Raw genomic sequence first — 13,104 nt, 5'->3', positions numbered from 1 at the left:
TGTGAGATCTTTTTTAGTTCTTCACAGTCTGCTTGGTCTAACTATCTTTAACAGGTTAGTATCTTCCTGCAAACTTTCACCTTACTGTTACCCTTTCTCCAGATCATTTATTAATAAAGTTGATAGATTGTTCCTAGGACTGACCCTTGGAACCTACAGTTACCCTCTCCATTCTGAGAATACCATTTAATTCCTATCCTTTGTTCCCTGGCCTCTTAATCAGTTCTCAAATCCCACGAAAGGACCTTTCCTCTTATCCCATGAAACTTAATTTACTTAAGAGCGTGGTGGAGGGATCTTGTCAAAGGTTTTCTGAAAATCTAAGTACACTATGTCCACCGGATCCCTCTTGTCCACATGTTTGTTGACCCCTTCAAAGAACTTTAATATATTAGTAAGACATGATTTCCCTTTAAAGAAACCATGTTGACTTTTGTCAGACACCTAGAAGAACATAAATTGTTGCGCACTTTTATTCTTTACTATTTTTTCAATTAATTTGCCTGGTACTGACATTAGACTTACTGGTCTGTAATTGCCAGGATCACCTCTACAGCCTTTTTTAAATATTCGCATTACATTAGCTATCTTCCAGTCATTGGGTACAGAAGCTGATTTAAAGGACAGGTTACAAACCCTAGTTAATAGTTCCGCAACTTCAGATTTGAGTTCTTTCAGAACTCTTGGGTGAATGCCATCTGGTCCTGGTGACTTGTTAATGTTAAGTTTATCAATTAATTCCATAATCTCCTCTAGTGACACCTCAGTCTGAGAGGATTCCTCCGATCTGTCACCTAGAAAAGCCAGCTCAGGTTTGGGAAACTCTCTAACATCTTCAGCCATGAAGATTGAAGACACAGACAGATTAGTGTCTATAACATGTTTTAAATTGCTAATCTTATCATGCACTTTACATTGGCTATAAATGATGCATCATAACCCCACATAACAAGATTGAGATATGACATAAAACATCACAAAGTAAACGGGGTCATTTTACTTGATTTTACTGAGACATTTATCATAATGTAAAACAAACAGTTTTGTGAAATTCTTCATTAAGAAAATATTATTATTGCCACAATGAGTTTTTGACTGCAGCTAATGGTTTAAGATGATATAGCACGTTCCATTGTAATCTTGGTAGCTTCCAAAGATGGTAGAAAAAATCTAAAGCCATTTTATGATATCAAACATATACTGATGGCAGAGAGACAGTAAGATTAGAATATCTGAGAATCAGGTCATTTCTTTAAATAGAAACCCTTTCCCCCCCAAAAAATATACTGTACCTCATTCATAGCAATGGAGAAACTGCAGCAATATGTAAAAGGAAAGAGTTATAGGCCCAAAATTATAGACTTTACTTATGTAAGTGATCTCATTCACATAAACAAGGGCTGCTAGGCTGAGGCCTATAGTTTTATCCAAATTTTACCCTAGAAAAATATATTTAAAGCACTTTACGATAATGAACTGAGTGAAAATCTTATCTTTATGGGACTAAGATGAATGGGAAGATGATTTTTGTTTTAAAATTATTTTTTCATGCCAACACAAAATTGGGGGTGGGGGAGCTTGAGGGAAATAATTTCTACAGTAGCCATTATATTGCTTTATCCAACCTGGGTGCATCACGTATGAGGAAAAAAGTTTCTCTCCTTGAATGAAAGCATTGTTGGAATAATAGTTTCAGCAATCTTGGTTACACATTTCCCTCCTGCTGTTTAGTGACCACATTTAATTTAATCATTTTAAATTTCCTTCACTCTCACCTCTCAGCAGGAACCTAAAACTTCACCTAACTTTTGTACTGGTGACCCCTTTCACACAGCAAGCCTCTGAGTGTGACCTCCCTTATAAATGTAAAAAATGTGTTGTTAATTTAACACTATTATAAATCATGGAGGCAAAGTGGAGCTTGGGAGGTAGGCTGATAGCTCATGACCCCCATGTAATAACCTCACAACCCCTGGAGAGGTCACGACCCCCAGTTTGAGACCCCCTGTCCTACATGGACAATCATGGCCAGACTTCTGTATCTATGGGCTTCCTAGTAAACACACATTGTAGTAGGGGAAATGTCATTAAATTACCATGAATCCCACAACCTATTATGGCCTTTTCCTTACTTGAAAGGCCCTGCTCCCACAATCAGAGCCAAGCAGACAGACCCACTACACCAATGTGGAACTCTGCTAAATTCCATAGGGCTGTACAGGGAGCCCTCAGTCCATCCTACACAGATCTGATTGAAAGCCAGACTTAGGTTTGCCAGTTATATTTCTATTAGTTCTTTTTCTGTGCTACAAGGAGAGAATTACTACATCTTACATCTAGCCATTTGGCAGGATTCTCCATGAATGAATAAGCAAGTACATATGCATACGGTCTGACTAGGAGGTGGTTGGGCAGGAGAGGATGGGGGCACTTGCCACACAATCACACATTTTCAGATATTATGACCTATCTTGAAAATTTCCATTTTCATAATGGTAGGAAGTCTGTTCCTCTATATCCTGCGTTACTCCCTTTTGCTTTCTCCATGCCTTTTTCCGCACATTGTTGTTTTGACTGGTAGCACCGTACGTTTTCTTTGGACTAACAAAAGTTTCACTGTTCAGTTCTGTTTCTTCAGCCAGTTCATCTTGGTCGATTATGCCACATTTCTCTTCGCTAAGGCTTTCAGGGTCAGCCCATTCTTGCTTCTCACCAGAAGCAAAGATAGCATAGAATATCACTCCACTGTAGTGCACAAGAGCTGCTATCAGAAAGACATTTTGCCACTCTTCCCGGGTCTGAAAGAATGATATAAGACTCATCAGGTTTGCAGTAAATGGAAATACTAACCTCTGGATTAAACCAGGAGTTAGCATACATTGTACATTGATTGATTGTTGGATTCCTAGTTTTATAAATAAAACATTTGAAGAAAATAATTGTAAAGAATATTTCTTTTTCCTCCATAACAATAGCTAATAAAATACTAATGGGATTTCCTCGTGGGTTGTAGGACACTCATGAAGTTAGAAGGCCACGCCCCTTTCTAAACTCGAGAAGTCAAACCCCATTTCAGAGCAATGATTGCTCAGGAACCTCAGCAGTCTTACACTGCAATTTTCCAAGTAACTCTTGCGGGTTTTTCTGCAGGAGAGCATGATACCACCCTAAGACAGAACCCTAGTGAAATTTCAGGGCAAGATGCTTAGCAGGTGTAAACTGTATCCCTCTTCCATTGATACCAGCTGAGGATATAGCACCTAGCATTTTGGTAAGGGGAAAAAAAACACATACAGCTGAAAAAAATTAGGGATCCAATAACCTTTGAAATGATCTGAATCTTGCATGTAATTTAATCCTCATTCTAGAACCAGGTAAGGAAACATTACCTTGTGTTTAGTCATTGCACCAACAATGAGCGGGCACACCATTCCCGACAGTGTCCCCACACCATTGGAGATCCCCATCAGAATGCTGGCGTACCGGGGTGCAATATCCAAATGGTTGACATTAAATCCTGTAACAGCAGCAGCAACAATCAACTGTGCAGTCAGTTTCATGCCATGGGGCTAATATGATTTGCTTAAAAGGAGATTGAAAAAGGAGAGGGAATCCACAGTGCATTAACCAGGGAGAATGGGGAGCTAACCATCTGCTTTTAGCAAAGGAAGGGGAGCTGCACCCCTTTATCCTGCTTCCCCCTTCTTTTAACCCCTGCATCTCCACTTTTGGGGCATAACATAGTACAGGAGATATTACTTATTTTTATGATTTAATCCTTTAAGGCTTCAGTGCCTGCAGTCGCCGAGCATCTGAAGTGATGCACCCAACATTGAATTTTTAATTAAAGAATTAACTCCTCATAAATTTGGGTCTTTTTAATTCTTCAACTCAGTTTCATGCTTTAATTTAGGGAGACTTTTCAGAAACATTTTTTCCCTGTAGTTTTAGTGACAATTTACCAAAATACCAGACAGCCAGAACATATAGTAGAAAGTTTAATTACATTTCCTGTAGATTTCTAGTGGATAAATATTTTATTAGAAAAGATAAAAAGCAATTTAAGTGATTGTCAAGCAGTGTAATACTGGAGGTAACAAAAGCTGTGCGTATCAGCTGCGGATACCTGCAAGGAAAAGCCATGTAAATTCCAAATTGTATTTTCTCAAGAGTTCGAGTGAACTGAAAGCACTAGAAAGGCTGGGTATTGGTAAAATTGGAATTAGAAATAACAACTCCTCTCCAATGAGAAAAATCCTGATATTTCTGCAGTGGAACACAAGTTTCCTCTTTATCAGGATAACTCTGTGATCAGCTTTCCATGCTCATTAACAGGAATTCCTGATAAACAGAAATCACCATTTGAAAAACAATGGTGTCCAAGGAGCTGCAGAGCCCCAGCATGTTGCTGGATAAGCCCATGGAGTTGAAAGGAACTACCGGCACCGGGGCAGAAACAGTTATAGGACACACAGCTTGATGAACCCAGCAGGTGCAGCTGGCAGGGGAAAAGCAAACTGACAACTAGGGTACAGGCAGTAGAGCGGTAATTCATACACTTTCTGCAAGTATCAGAGGTATAGATGGACTGGAGGGGGTGCTGTTAAAGGAGCAAACAAACAGAACCACATGATTACAGTCTGAAAATTATACTGGCTGTTTAAATCACATTTCAAACCTTCTCATCTTACATTTGAATTTCAGAATAGTTAGCTCTGTATCCTATTAGGTTTAATGTTTTGAATGATAACAGCCTAATCTGAGGTAAATGTGCATTGCAATCTGAAGAGCATGGAGGTATTGCAAACCCTAGAGTGATAAAGACTCAGATTCTTACAAACTCCACCCTCTCTCTCTCTATATATATATATTTAAAAAAAAAACGCAGGTACTGCAGTAATCATTCTGTTGCAGCAGGAAACAGGTCTTTCCCATAAGCAGCTATGTAAGTAGCTAATATAATGATTAATAAGATGAAGCTTTACCTGAAATAGCAAATCCACTAAATCCTACTGCCAGCACCAAGAAGGAAATAGCCACACCTCTTGTATGAGAGTAACCAACCACCAAAAGCAAAGTTGCTTCCATGCCAAAACCTGCAAATGAAACACAGGACTAGATTAAGTTCTATAAAATATACTGGTTAAAAAGACACCAATAAGGACTAATCAATTAGTGAGTTTTAAAATATGAGTTAATGCACTTTGGGGCATTACAGTTGCCACTGAACCCAGTTGCCAATTTTTTGTGAGTCACAATAATATTTTACTGTTTGTATGTTTATTTATTTTAATAGTTCTTCTTTTCCCTGTTGCTGTGTGAGACCCCCAGACAAAACAACCAGGGAAACTGACACACTGACATACCCGGGAAACAGTGAAAGTAATTACTGAATATGGAAGGTGCTGTCAATTGCCTAAAATAAACAAACTTGGAAAAAAGAGAAATATCTCTGTCTTCTAATTCATTTCAACTCTAATGATCTGAGATGGCCTTTGTCATAATAGTAAAAGGAGATTTTCTCAAACAGCAGTGAGACATTAATATTATAAATCATCAAGTACCACAAGGAACTTCCGGAAACTAACTTCTGTCTTTGTTAAGAAGTAGTGACCATTCTTCCAGGTGCATCAAGTATGGGTGACATGATGGCAATCCCCTGGTCAGTTAATTTGAGAATGTTCCTTGACGATTTAGGGTCAAATTCACACCTGCTCCAAGCAGGTGCAACTCTTGATTTACTTAATTCATACCGTGCCATGTATAGGGACATAAGAACAAAGGAACTGACAAACTAGAGTAGTTCCAGGGTCCATCTAGCTTAGTAACTTTTCTCTGACTGTGATTAGCACCAGATGTTTCAGAGGAAGGTGTAACCCCCCAGCTGAGCAATTACACAATAACTAAGGCTACAATTTTGTCAGGGAGGTCAAGGATTCTGTGACTTTAAGAGATGCCCGTGAGTTCGGGTTTCAGCCCTGCGTGGTGGGGCTCGGGGATGGAGTACCACCTCCGCTCCCTGACTCACCTCGGTGGTCACCCAGCCTGTGGGTCAGTGTCAATGCCTCCGAGTTACACTGTAATACTTTATTGTTAAATTGTTACCCATTTTTGTTGCCTTGACTGTACCCTGATTTTGTACATTTTTATGACTGTACCATGAATTTTGCCTAATTTTACTACGACAAAACTGTATCCGTAGCAAGAACATATCTGTGATGGGATGTTCACCTCATACCATAGGTGACACATAGGGGAGCATGCAGGGTCAAGTGCTCCTCCCCCTGCAGATTTCTGCTCAGGCTGAAGTGGGGAGGAAAGGAGAGAGGGGCTCTGTCCTCCATTGCGCCTCCCCCTGGGGTATGTTTAGCCCCTCCCAGAACCACTACTGCCCTCCATCCCAGCATATTTCTGGCTTGCCTAGCCCCTCTCCTCAGTAGCCAGGTCTTGGCAGGGAGCAGAGGGGGTGGTACACCGCTGCCTACCCAGCCAAGCTCTCTCTCAGGCAGTTGCTGCACTGCACAGAGTCAACTTCAGCCAGTGTGAGAAGTGGTTCCATCCTGCTCTCCACCCAGACCCAGCTGCCAGGGAGTGCAGCCAAACATGCCATGGGGTAGACGCAGCAGAAAGACAGAGCCCCCTGCTGGTAACTCTGGCAGGGTGGGGAGAGCATGGCTAAGATATAAAGCCAGGAAGTTTGCAGCAGAAAGGAGCTGCAGTGTGGAAGTTGGCAGTCACTCTCTGGGCATAGAGAGGGGAAAATAGGAAACCTATGGAGAGAGAAGTTGTGATTTGTGCAGAAATTGCAACACATGACTATATGTTTTATCTGTAAAAGCCAACAGTACCTCCACAATTCATTATTTTTCTTACAGTGGTAGTGGTTAAAATCTTTCTGCTTCGTAAAAAGTCAGCTAATTGCCCACCAATGGGAACAATAATTGTCATGACCATGTGCGGAACTGCAGACAAAAGGCCAACCTGAAATTAAACAAAATATACGTAAGCCCATGTATTCTCTCGTTCTATTTTTATCCTTTGTTCAGCAATATTTTTTCCTCTGGAATGTATTTGTCTAAACAGACGCTAAGGCAGAGGATTCTGGGCTGCACCTCTTACAGAATTTTAAGCCCAGGGAGAAGGGGGTTATGGAATCTTTAAGTCACCTTTGTGACATCCCAGTTTTGTGCTGTTCTAGGAGCTGGAGCAGCCTTGGCATAATTTAGACAGCCCAGGAGACCTAAGTTATGGCAGCCTCCTTTGGCTGGCCAGTAGGCCACAGCACTGCCAGAAATGTACGGCCCCCATCCTGCCTTTGGGGGTCCCCTACACCAGGGCTTGTGAGGGGGACCTTGGGTGGCAGCTTTATGGCTCTCTCCATAGCTTCTGCACCAGGGGAATTCTCCCTCAGCCTGAAATGGGGATTTTAGGGCCCTTTTATGCCACTCTGTCCCTCTCTGTCAGCTTAGAGGAGCCAGAGAAAGATTGGGAATCTCATCCTAGTATTTTCAAACATTTTTCTGATTCTTATAGTTACTCTTGCCAAGGAATTAATTAGAAGAAAGTTAAAATTCCACTTATCCCTGCACTTGTTATAAACAGGCTTAGAAGGATTAGATTTTTATTGGTAAATGTCAGTAAACGTTGTTTTCACCATATACACAGCAACCAACAAACATAATTCCATCTATAATAATTGAAATTTATGGCTAGGCAGAGAAAGAAAAATGCTACTTGAGAACTTATTAGGGTTTGATTTAAGGATATTTACTTTGTATATTTTGACATGTGATGTTGACAATTTGTGTTTTAATGGTTATAAAAGTTTTAAAATTTTCTATCTCAATGTCTGATGTCATTCAGTAATTATTGTCTGGACCCCCTCTCCCCACAATAATTTCCCACAACTGTGAAAATTTAAATAGATACAAATAAGAAAAAAAAGCTTTAAAATAAATATTGATATCATCAGCTATAACTGGCTTTGGAGGGAGTTGAGGCCTCTCAGCACCTTCCAGGAGCAGGTCCAAAGTGCAAGAGCTGGAATTAAGAAACTTACCTTACTAATTGCAAAGCCAAAGACCTCTTCAAAGTAAGCAGGCTGACTTATAAGCAGCAAATAGAAGGTCCAGCTTCTACAAAAGTTTGCCACAATGATTGCATACACCGGCATTGAAGTGAAAAACTTCTTCCAAGGGGTACTAAATTGCTAGAACAGACAAATTGAAGACTTTTTGTATAGGTAAAAGCAATGCAAAGACAGATTTTCCTTTCATATTGGTTGTATCCCCCAGTGAAACTTTACTGATTTACACTGGTCTAAGCAAGTGGAGAATCAGCTCCTAGGTTTGTGGCTGGGAGCAAAAAAGAGCTTCTTTCTTTGAAGGGTTAGGACTTTTGAGATACTGTGTAGAACAGTGGTTTTCAAACTGCAGGTCGTGACCCAGTACTGGGTCACGGAATGGAAGGCACTGGGGTGCATTAGCTCTGGTCAGCACCTCCAACTGGGCCATTAAAAGTCCTGGCGGCAGTGCTGCTCGGCTATGACAGATTAGTCCCTCCCTTTTCTGACACCACGCTGTGCCCTAGAAGTGACTAGCAGCAGGTCTGGCTCCTAGGTGAGGGGGCCACATGGCTCCACGTACTGCCCCTGCCCCAAGCACCAGTTCTGCACTGCCATTGGCCAGTTTCCAGACAATGGGAGCTGGGGGGCGGGGGGCAGTGCCTGCAGTCAAGAGCCACACGCGCGCCTCCACCTAGGAGCTGGACCTGTTGCTGCCTGCTTCCAGGGCCGAGCCCAGTCCACAGTACCAGGACAAGCAGAAAGCCTGCTTTAGCATGCCATTGGGCTGCTGACCGGCAGATGCCAGAGTTAAGCCCTCATACCAACCCTGTGCCCCAATCCCCTGCCCCAGCCCTGAACCCCTCAAACCCAGAGCCCTTTCCTGCACCCTAAACTTCTCATCCCCAGCCCTACCCCAGAGCCTGCACCCTCTGCCAAGAGTCCTGACCCTCTCGCATACTCCAACCCCCTGTCCCAGCCCTGAACCCCCCCCACCAAACCCAGAGCCAACTCCTGCACCCCAACCCCCTCATCCCCAGCCCCAGCCTCGAGTCTGGACCCAGAGTCCTGACCCCTTCCTGCACCCCAAACCCCTGCGCCACCCGAGATCCCCTTCCCACACCCTGAACCCCACATTACCAGCCACAGCTCACCTCTACTCCCCAATCCTCTGCACCAGCCCTGAGCCCATCCCACACCCCAAATCCCTCATCCCTAGCTCTGTTGGGTCATGGACATCAACAATTTTCTTCAACTGGGTCACCAGAAAAAAAAAGTTTGAAAACCACTGGTATAGAGCAACAGTGGTACAGAGGTAAGAAGAATTATAAAGTAAATTGCGGGAAAGCATTGATATGTTCCTCATTGTCTTCTGGTGTGATTCAATCTGATAAATTGTAAATATGCAGTAACTAAGTGACAGGCAGATATCAGTTTTAGTCTAAATTGGGACTTGAACTAAAGTTCCTGGGATCAAATGGAATTTATGCAATTCACTCTTCTCATTTTGAGTTTCCATTTATGCTTCAGTAATCTGTTCAGCAGGAAGAAAATTACTTCAGAACCACACTTATTGACAACAGAACTCGTAAAAGAAACAATTTGTAATGATGGCAAGGTGGATATATTTTTTTTCCTTCTCTTTAAAATGGATCATTATGTACACAGTGTGGTATGAACTCCACATGGATGTATATATGTTGATCCAATTAATATTAAGGGTGCAGTGGTGACCTTGGATGTGCATGTGTCTCTCCAGCCAAGGTCTGATTGATTTCAATGAATGCATCAGGTGTGCGTCCAAGGGTAGAATTTGACACATTATCCAATCACCACAGTTGTTAGCCAAATCATCCATAATCAAAAGAAGATTTGGGGTATTTTGTTACAGAGTGTTGAAGAATGTAAGCCAGGAAGGAATAGGTTAGCAAGAAACAGCTTTTGTTTTTACAAACAATAGCAAAACCAAGTTACATAAATGGAGGAAGACAAATTTGATTGGAAAATATATTTTGGGATTAGGTTTCTAGGATGTTACTGGTAACAAAGCTAAGAAAAGGTCTGGGGAGTGGGAGAAGGGGGCAAAAACAAAAAACTTAGCCTGTTTTAAGACCAAGAGTGTCAGAGAACCCTGACTGTGCATCCAGAACTTCCACTAACATGAGCTGTAGGCAGCTTCTGATCTAGGTAGCAACATTGACTTCATTTTTTCTGACCTCAGTTGGGTTATTCATAAGAGAGATCAGTTGGGTTATTCATAAGAGAGATCAGAATCCCTTAAGTTTAGCCATGGGTAGAAACCTTGAGCTGAAAGGACATTGAGTTGTGTTGATTGATTAGATGTTTATATTTTTATTCATGGGCTGGATTCTGTAGTCTTTACGAAAAGCAAAGCTGCCCTTATGCACGCTGAAGTCCTACACTGTATCCCTATCCACACATTGATATAATGCAAAGTCTTAAGATGTTTGTTTGCCATAAATGACAATGGCCACCAAAACCCAGGTATTTTCTGTCTATGACCATTAAATTATACTTACACTTGCATTAACTAGGCTGGCTCCTTCTCCTATACTTGTTTCTATGTATGTCCTTTCTTCACTGGTTATTGTCGGATGTACAGCAGGGTTGTCATAGGCATGAAACAACCAGAATATGTACCAAACAATTCCAAACATTCCTGCACAGTTGGAAGGAAAACAGATTGGTTTCAAATGCCATTGGATAATGGTAAAGTATCTGTAATGCCTAACGTTTCAATTATTTATCTGAGGACCAAATCAAATCAAAGTCTGGCAGGAAGTCTGCGCAAATTCACATGGAAAAATTATAGCTGCCTATTTATACTGTGCCCATCACAATGGTATCTGAGCAGCTATTCAGCACACTGCATTTATGTGCCTGAGGAGCTTGGGGGAAGGCAGAAGCATATATCTGCATGGGATGTGGTGGAGGGGGGAAGGAATCATGGTTAATCCAAACTAAAAAAAATATATTGGTATGGGTTATGTAAAGACATAGTAAGCAGATCCTGATTGGCAAACCTTGCAACACACACTGTGCAAAGGACCAAAGAGAATTATGCCACCTCTGAAACAGACAGACAAACATGCATAGGTGAGCTTCCCCACTGTGTGTGGCTTTTGGAGTCCCTACCATTTAAGAGGCAACTTCAGGGATGTATCAGCATGCTTGGGGCATCGCTAGGTGATTAAGTGGGCTTTCACAAGGACTCACCAGTATGTAGCCCTGCACTATATGTTGAAATCATTACAGTTGAAAAGCATTTTACAATATGTTACCATAGTATCTTTTAATATTTCACAGAAAGCTGACAATAAGACTGAACAATTTTGATCAGTACTACTTTTAAAATAGATTTGTGCTACACTGTCTAACAGTGCTGATCCAACTGTGTGCCATTTTACAGTAAACTCACCATAAATGTAAAAGACTGATGGCCATCCTATATACTGTACCAATACCCCTGCCAAGGGCATGGCAACCACCGCCCCAGCGTAAGAACCTGTAGATCAAAAGGATTGAGAAACCATGTCAGCTATGTTATCTAATCCCTCCAACTCATTTCCTATAGGTATTAGAACAACTACACAGGGAGGCTGGAATAATTTGTGCACCAAACTGTAAACCCTGTATATGATGGAAACCACTTTAAGCCAGCACCCCTAGTTCCAGCACCCAGCAACTACAGTGTGCACTTAAGACCAGCATCACAAAGTCCAAGTGGTACCTTTATCATGCAGCAGCATATGTTGAGGTAGGTAAGCTGTATTACGTATATGGATTAATTGTGCTACAGAGAAGTTAACAGCCTGATTTTCAGAAGCACTGAGCAGTCACAGTTCTAGACTGAGAATTTAAATACATTCTCCCATCTTTATGCTAGCATCTGTGAAGCTCCACTAATGCTAGTAACAGTGGATTGCTTGTCTAGACCTGCAGTATGTTAAACAATATGCTGACTATAGCTCTGTTTCTCAAACTGGGGTCCATGGACCCCTGGGGCTCCTTGGGAACCCCCACGGGGTCCGCGAGCCCCACTGATCAACTCCTCCCCTGCCTCCTCCCTCCCAGCACCTCCTGTATGCCAAAAGTCCAGCGGCACAGTGGGGCTAAGGCAGGTTTCCTACTTCTCCTGGCCCCATGCCGCTCCTGGAAGCTGCTCTGCTGACCTGGGGGTGGGGGGTAGGGGGTCAATGGGAGCTGTGGGGGCAGTGCCTGCAGGCAGGGGCAGCATGCCGAGACCCCCTGGAACCCCCGCCTAGGAACCGCTGCCAGAGGAATGTGCTCCAAAACTCCCTCCCAGAGCCATACCCCCTACACACCCCTCAACCCCTCCTGCACCCAATCTCCCTCTCAGAGCCCAGAGTCTGCACCCTGCACCCAAACTGCCTCTCAGAGCACAGAACTCACACCCAAATTCCCTCCCACAACCCTCACCTCTCCTGCATCCAAACTCCCTGCCTCAGCCTGGTGAAAGTGAGTGAGGGTGGGGGAGACATAGTGATGGAGGGAGGGAGGATGGAGGAAGCGGGGGCGGGGCCTCAGGGAAGAGAGCAGGACAAGGGTTGAGCATGGGACTTGGGGGTCCCTGAAAAACTGTAAATCAAAATGGGTGTCCTCAAGTTGCTAAAGTTTGAGAACCACTGGACTATACTAATAGTATGAAGAAACAGTAAAAACAAAGTCAATTTTCAACCTGGCAACAGGTTAAGAAATCTGAGTTCCAGACCAGAAGAGGTGTGTGATGTATTGGTTAGGGATATGGAAAAGGACATGAGCATTTAAGTATCTGAAAAAGGAATTTCCACAGAGAACTTATATAGACTAATGATGAAACTCTAGCTTAACACTGACAACTGGGTATCTGATATGTTCTGGGCAGGATACCTAGAATTGTGAACCACGGGGTTACCCCTCTGCCTTAGTAAGGGTGAGAGCTTTGCTGCTGCTGCTAAGATGTGGGTCAGCCCCCTGACACACCAGCCTGTCTGCCTCACCAGCAAAGTCTTCAAATCTCT

At 42.6% G+C, this 13,104-nt stretch overlaps 1 protein-coding gene across 1 annotated transcript in view; it reads right to left on the bottom strand.

The window, feature by feature from the left end:
• Window positions 1–1,083: 1,083 nt before the first annotated feature.
• SLC17A8 (solute carrier family 17 member 8) overlaps window positions 1,084–13,104 on the bottom strand; it is a 47,884-nt gene continuing 35,863 nt past the window's right edge. The window contains exons 6-12 of the mRNA XM_032788520.1: window positions 11,502–11,588; window positions 10,603–10,742; window positions 8,060–8,209; window positions 6,849–6,981; window positions 4,986–5,096; window positions 3,390–3,517; window positions 1,084–2,798 (exon numbers count right to left, since the gene is read on the bottom strand). Of these exons, the coding sequence (XP_032644411.1) occupies window positions 2,460–2,798; window positions 3,390–3,517; window positions 4,986–5,096; window positions 6,849–6,981; window positions 8,060–8,209; window positions 10,603–10,742; window positions 11,502–11,588 (1,088 nt within the window). The 3' untranslated portion in view covers window positions 1,084–2,459. The remainder of the gene's footprint in view (window positions 2,799–3,389; window positions 3,518–4,985; window positions 5,097–6,848; window positions 6,982–8,059; window positions 8,210–10,602; window positions 10,743–11,501; window positions 11,589–13,104) is intronic.

This window comes from Chelonoidis abingdonii, chromosome 1, assembly GCF_003597395.2.
Source record: "Chelonoidis abingdonii isolate Lonesome George chromosome 1, CheloAbing_2.0, whole genome shotgun sequence".
NCBI lineage: Eukaryota > Metazoa > Chordata > Testudines > Testudinidae > Chelonoidis > Chelonoidis abingdonii.
This window is presented reverse-complemented; position numbering and strand designations above follow the sequence as displayed.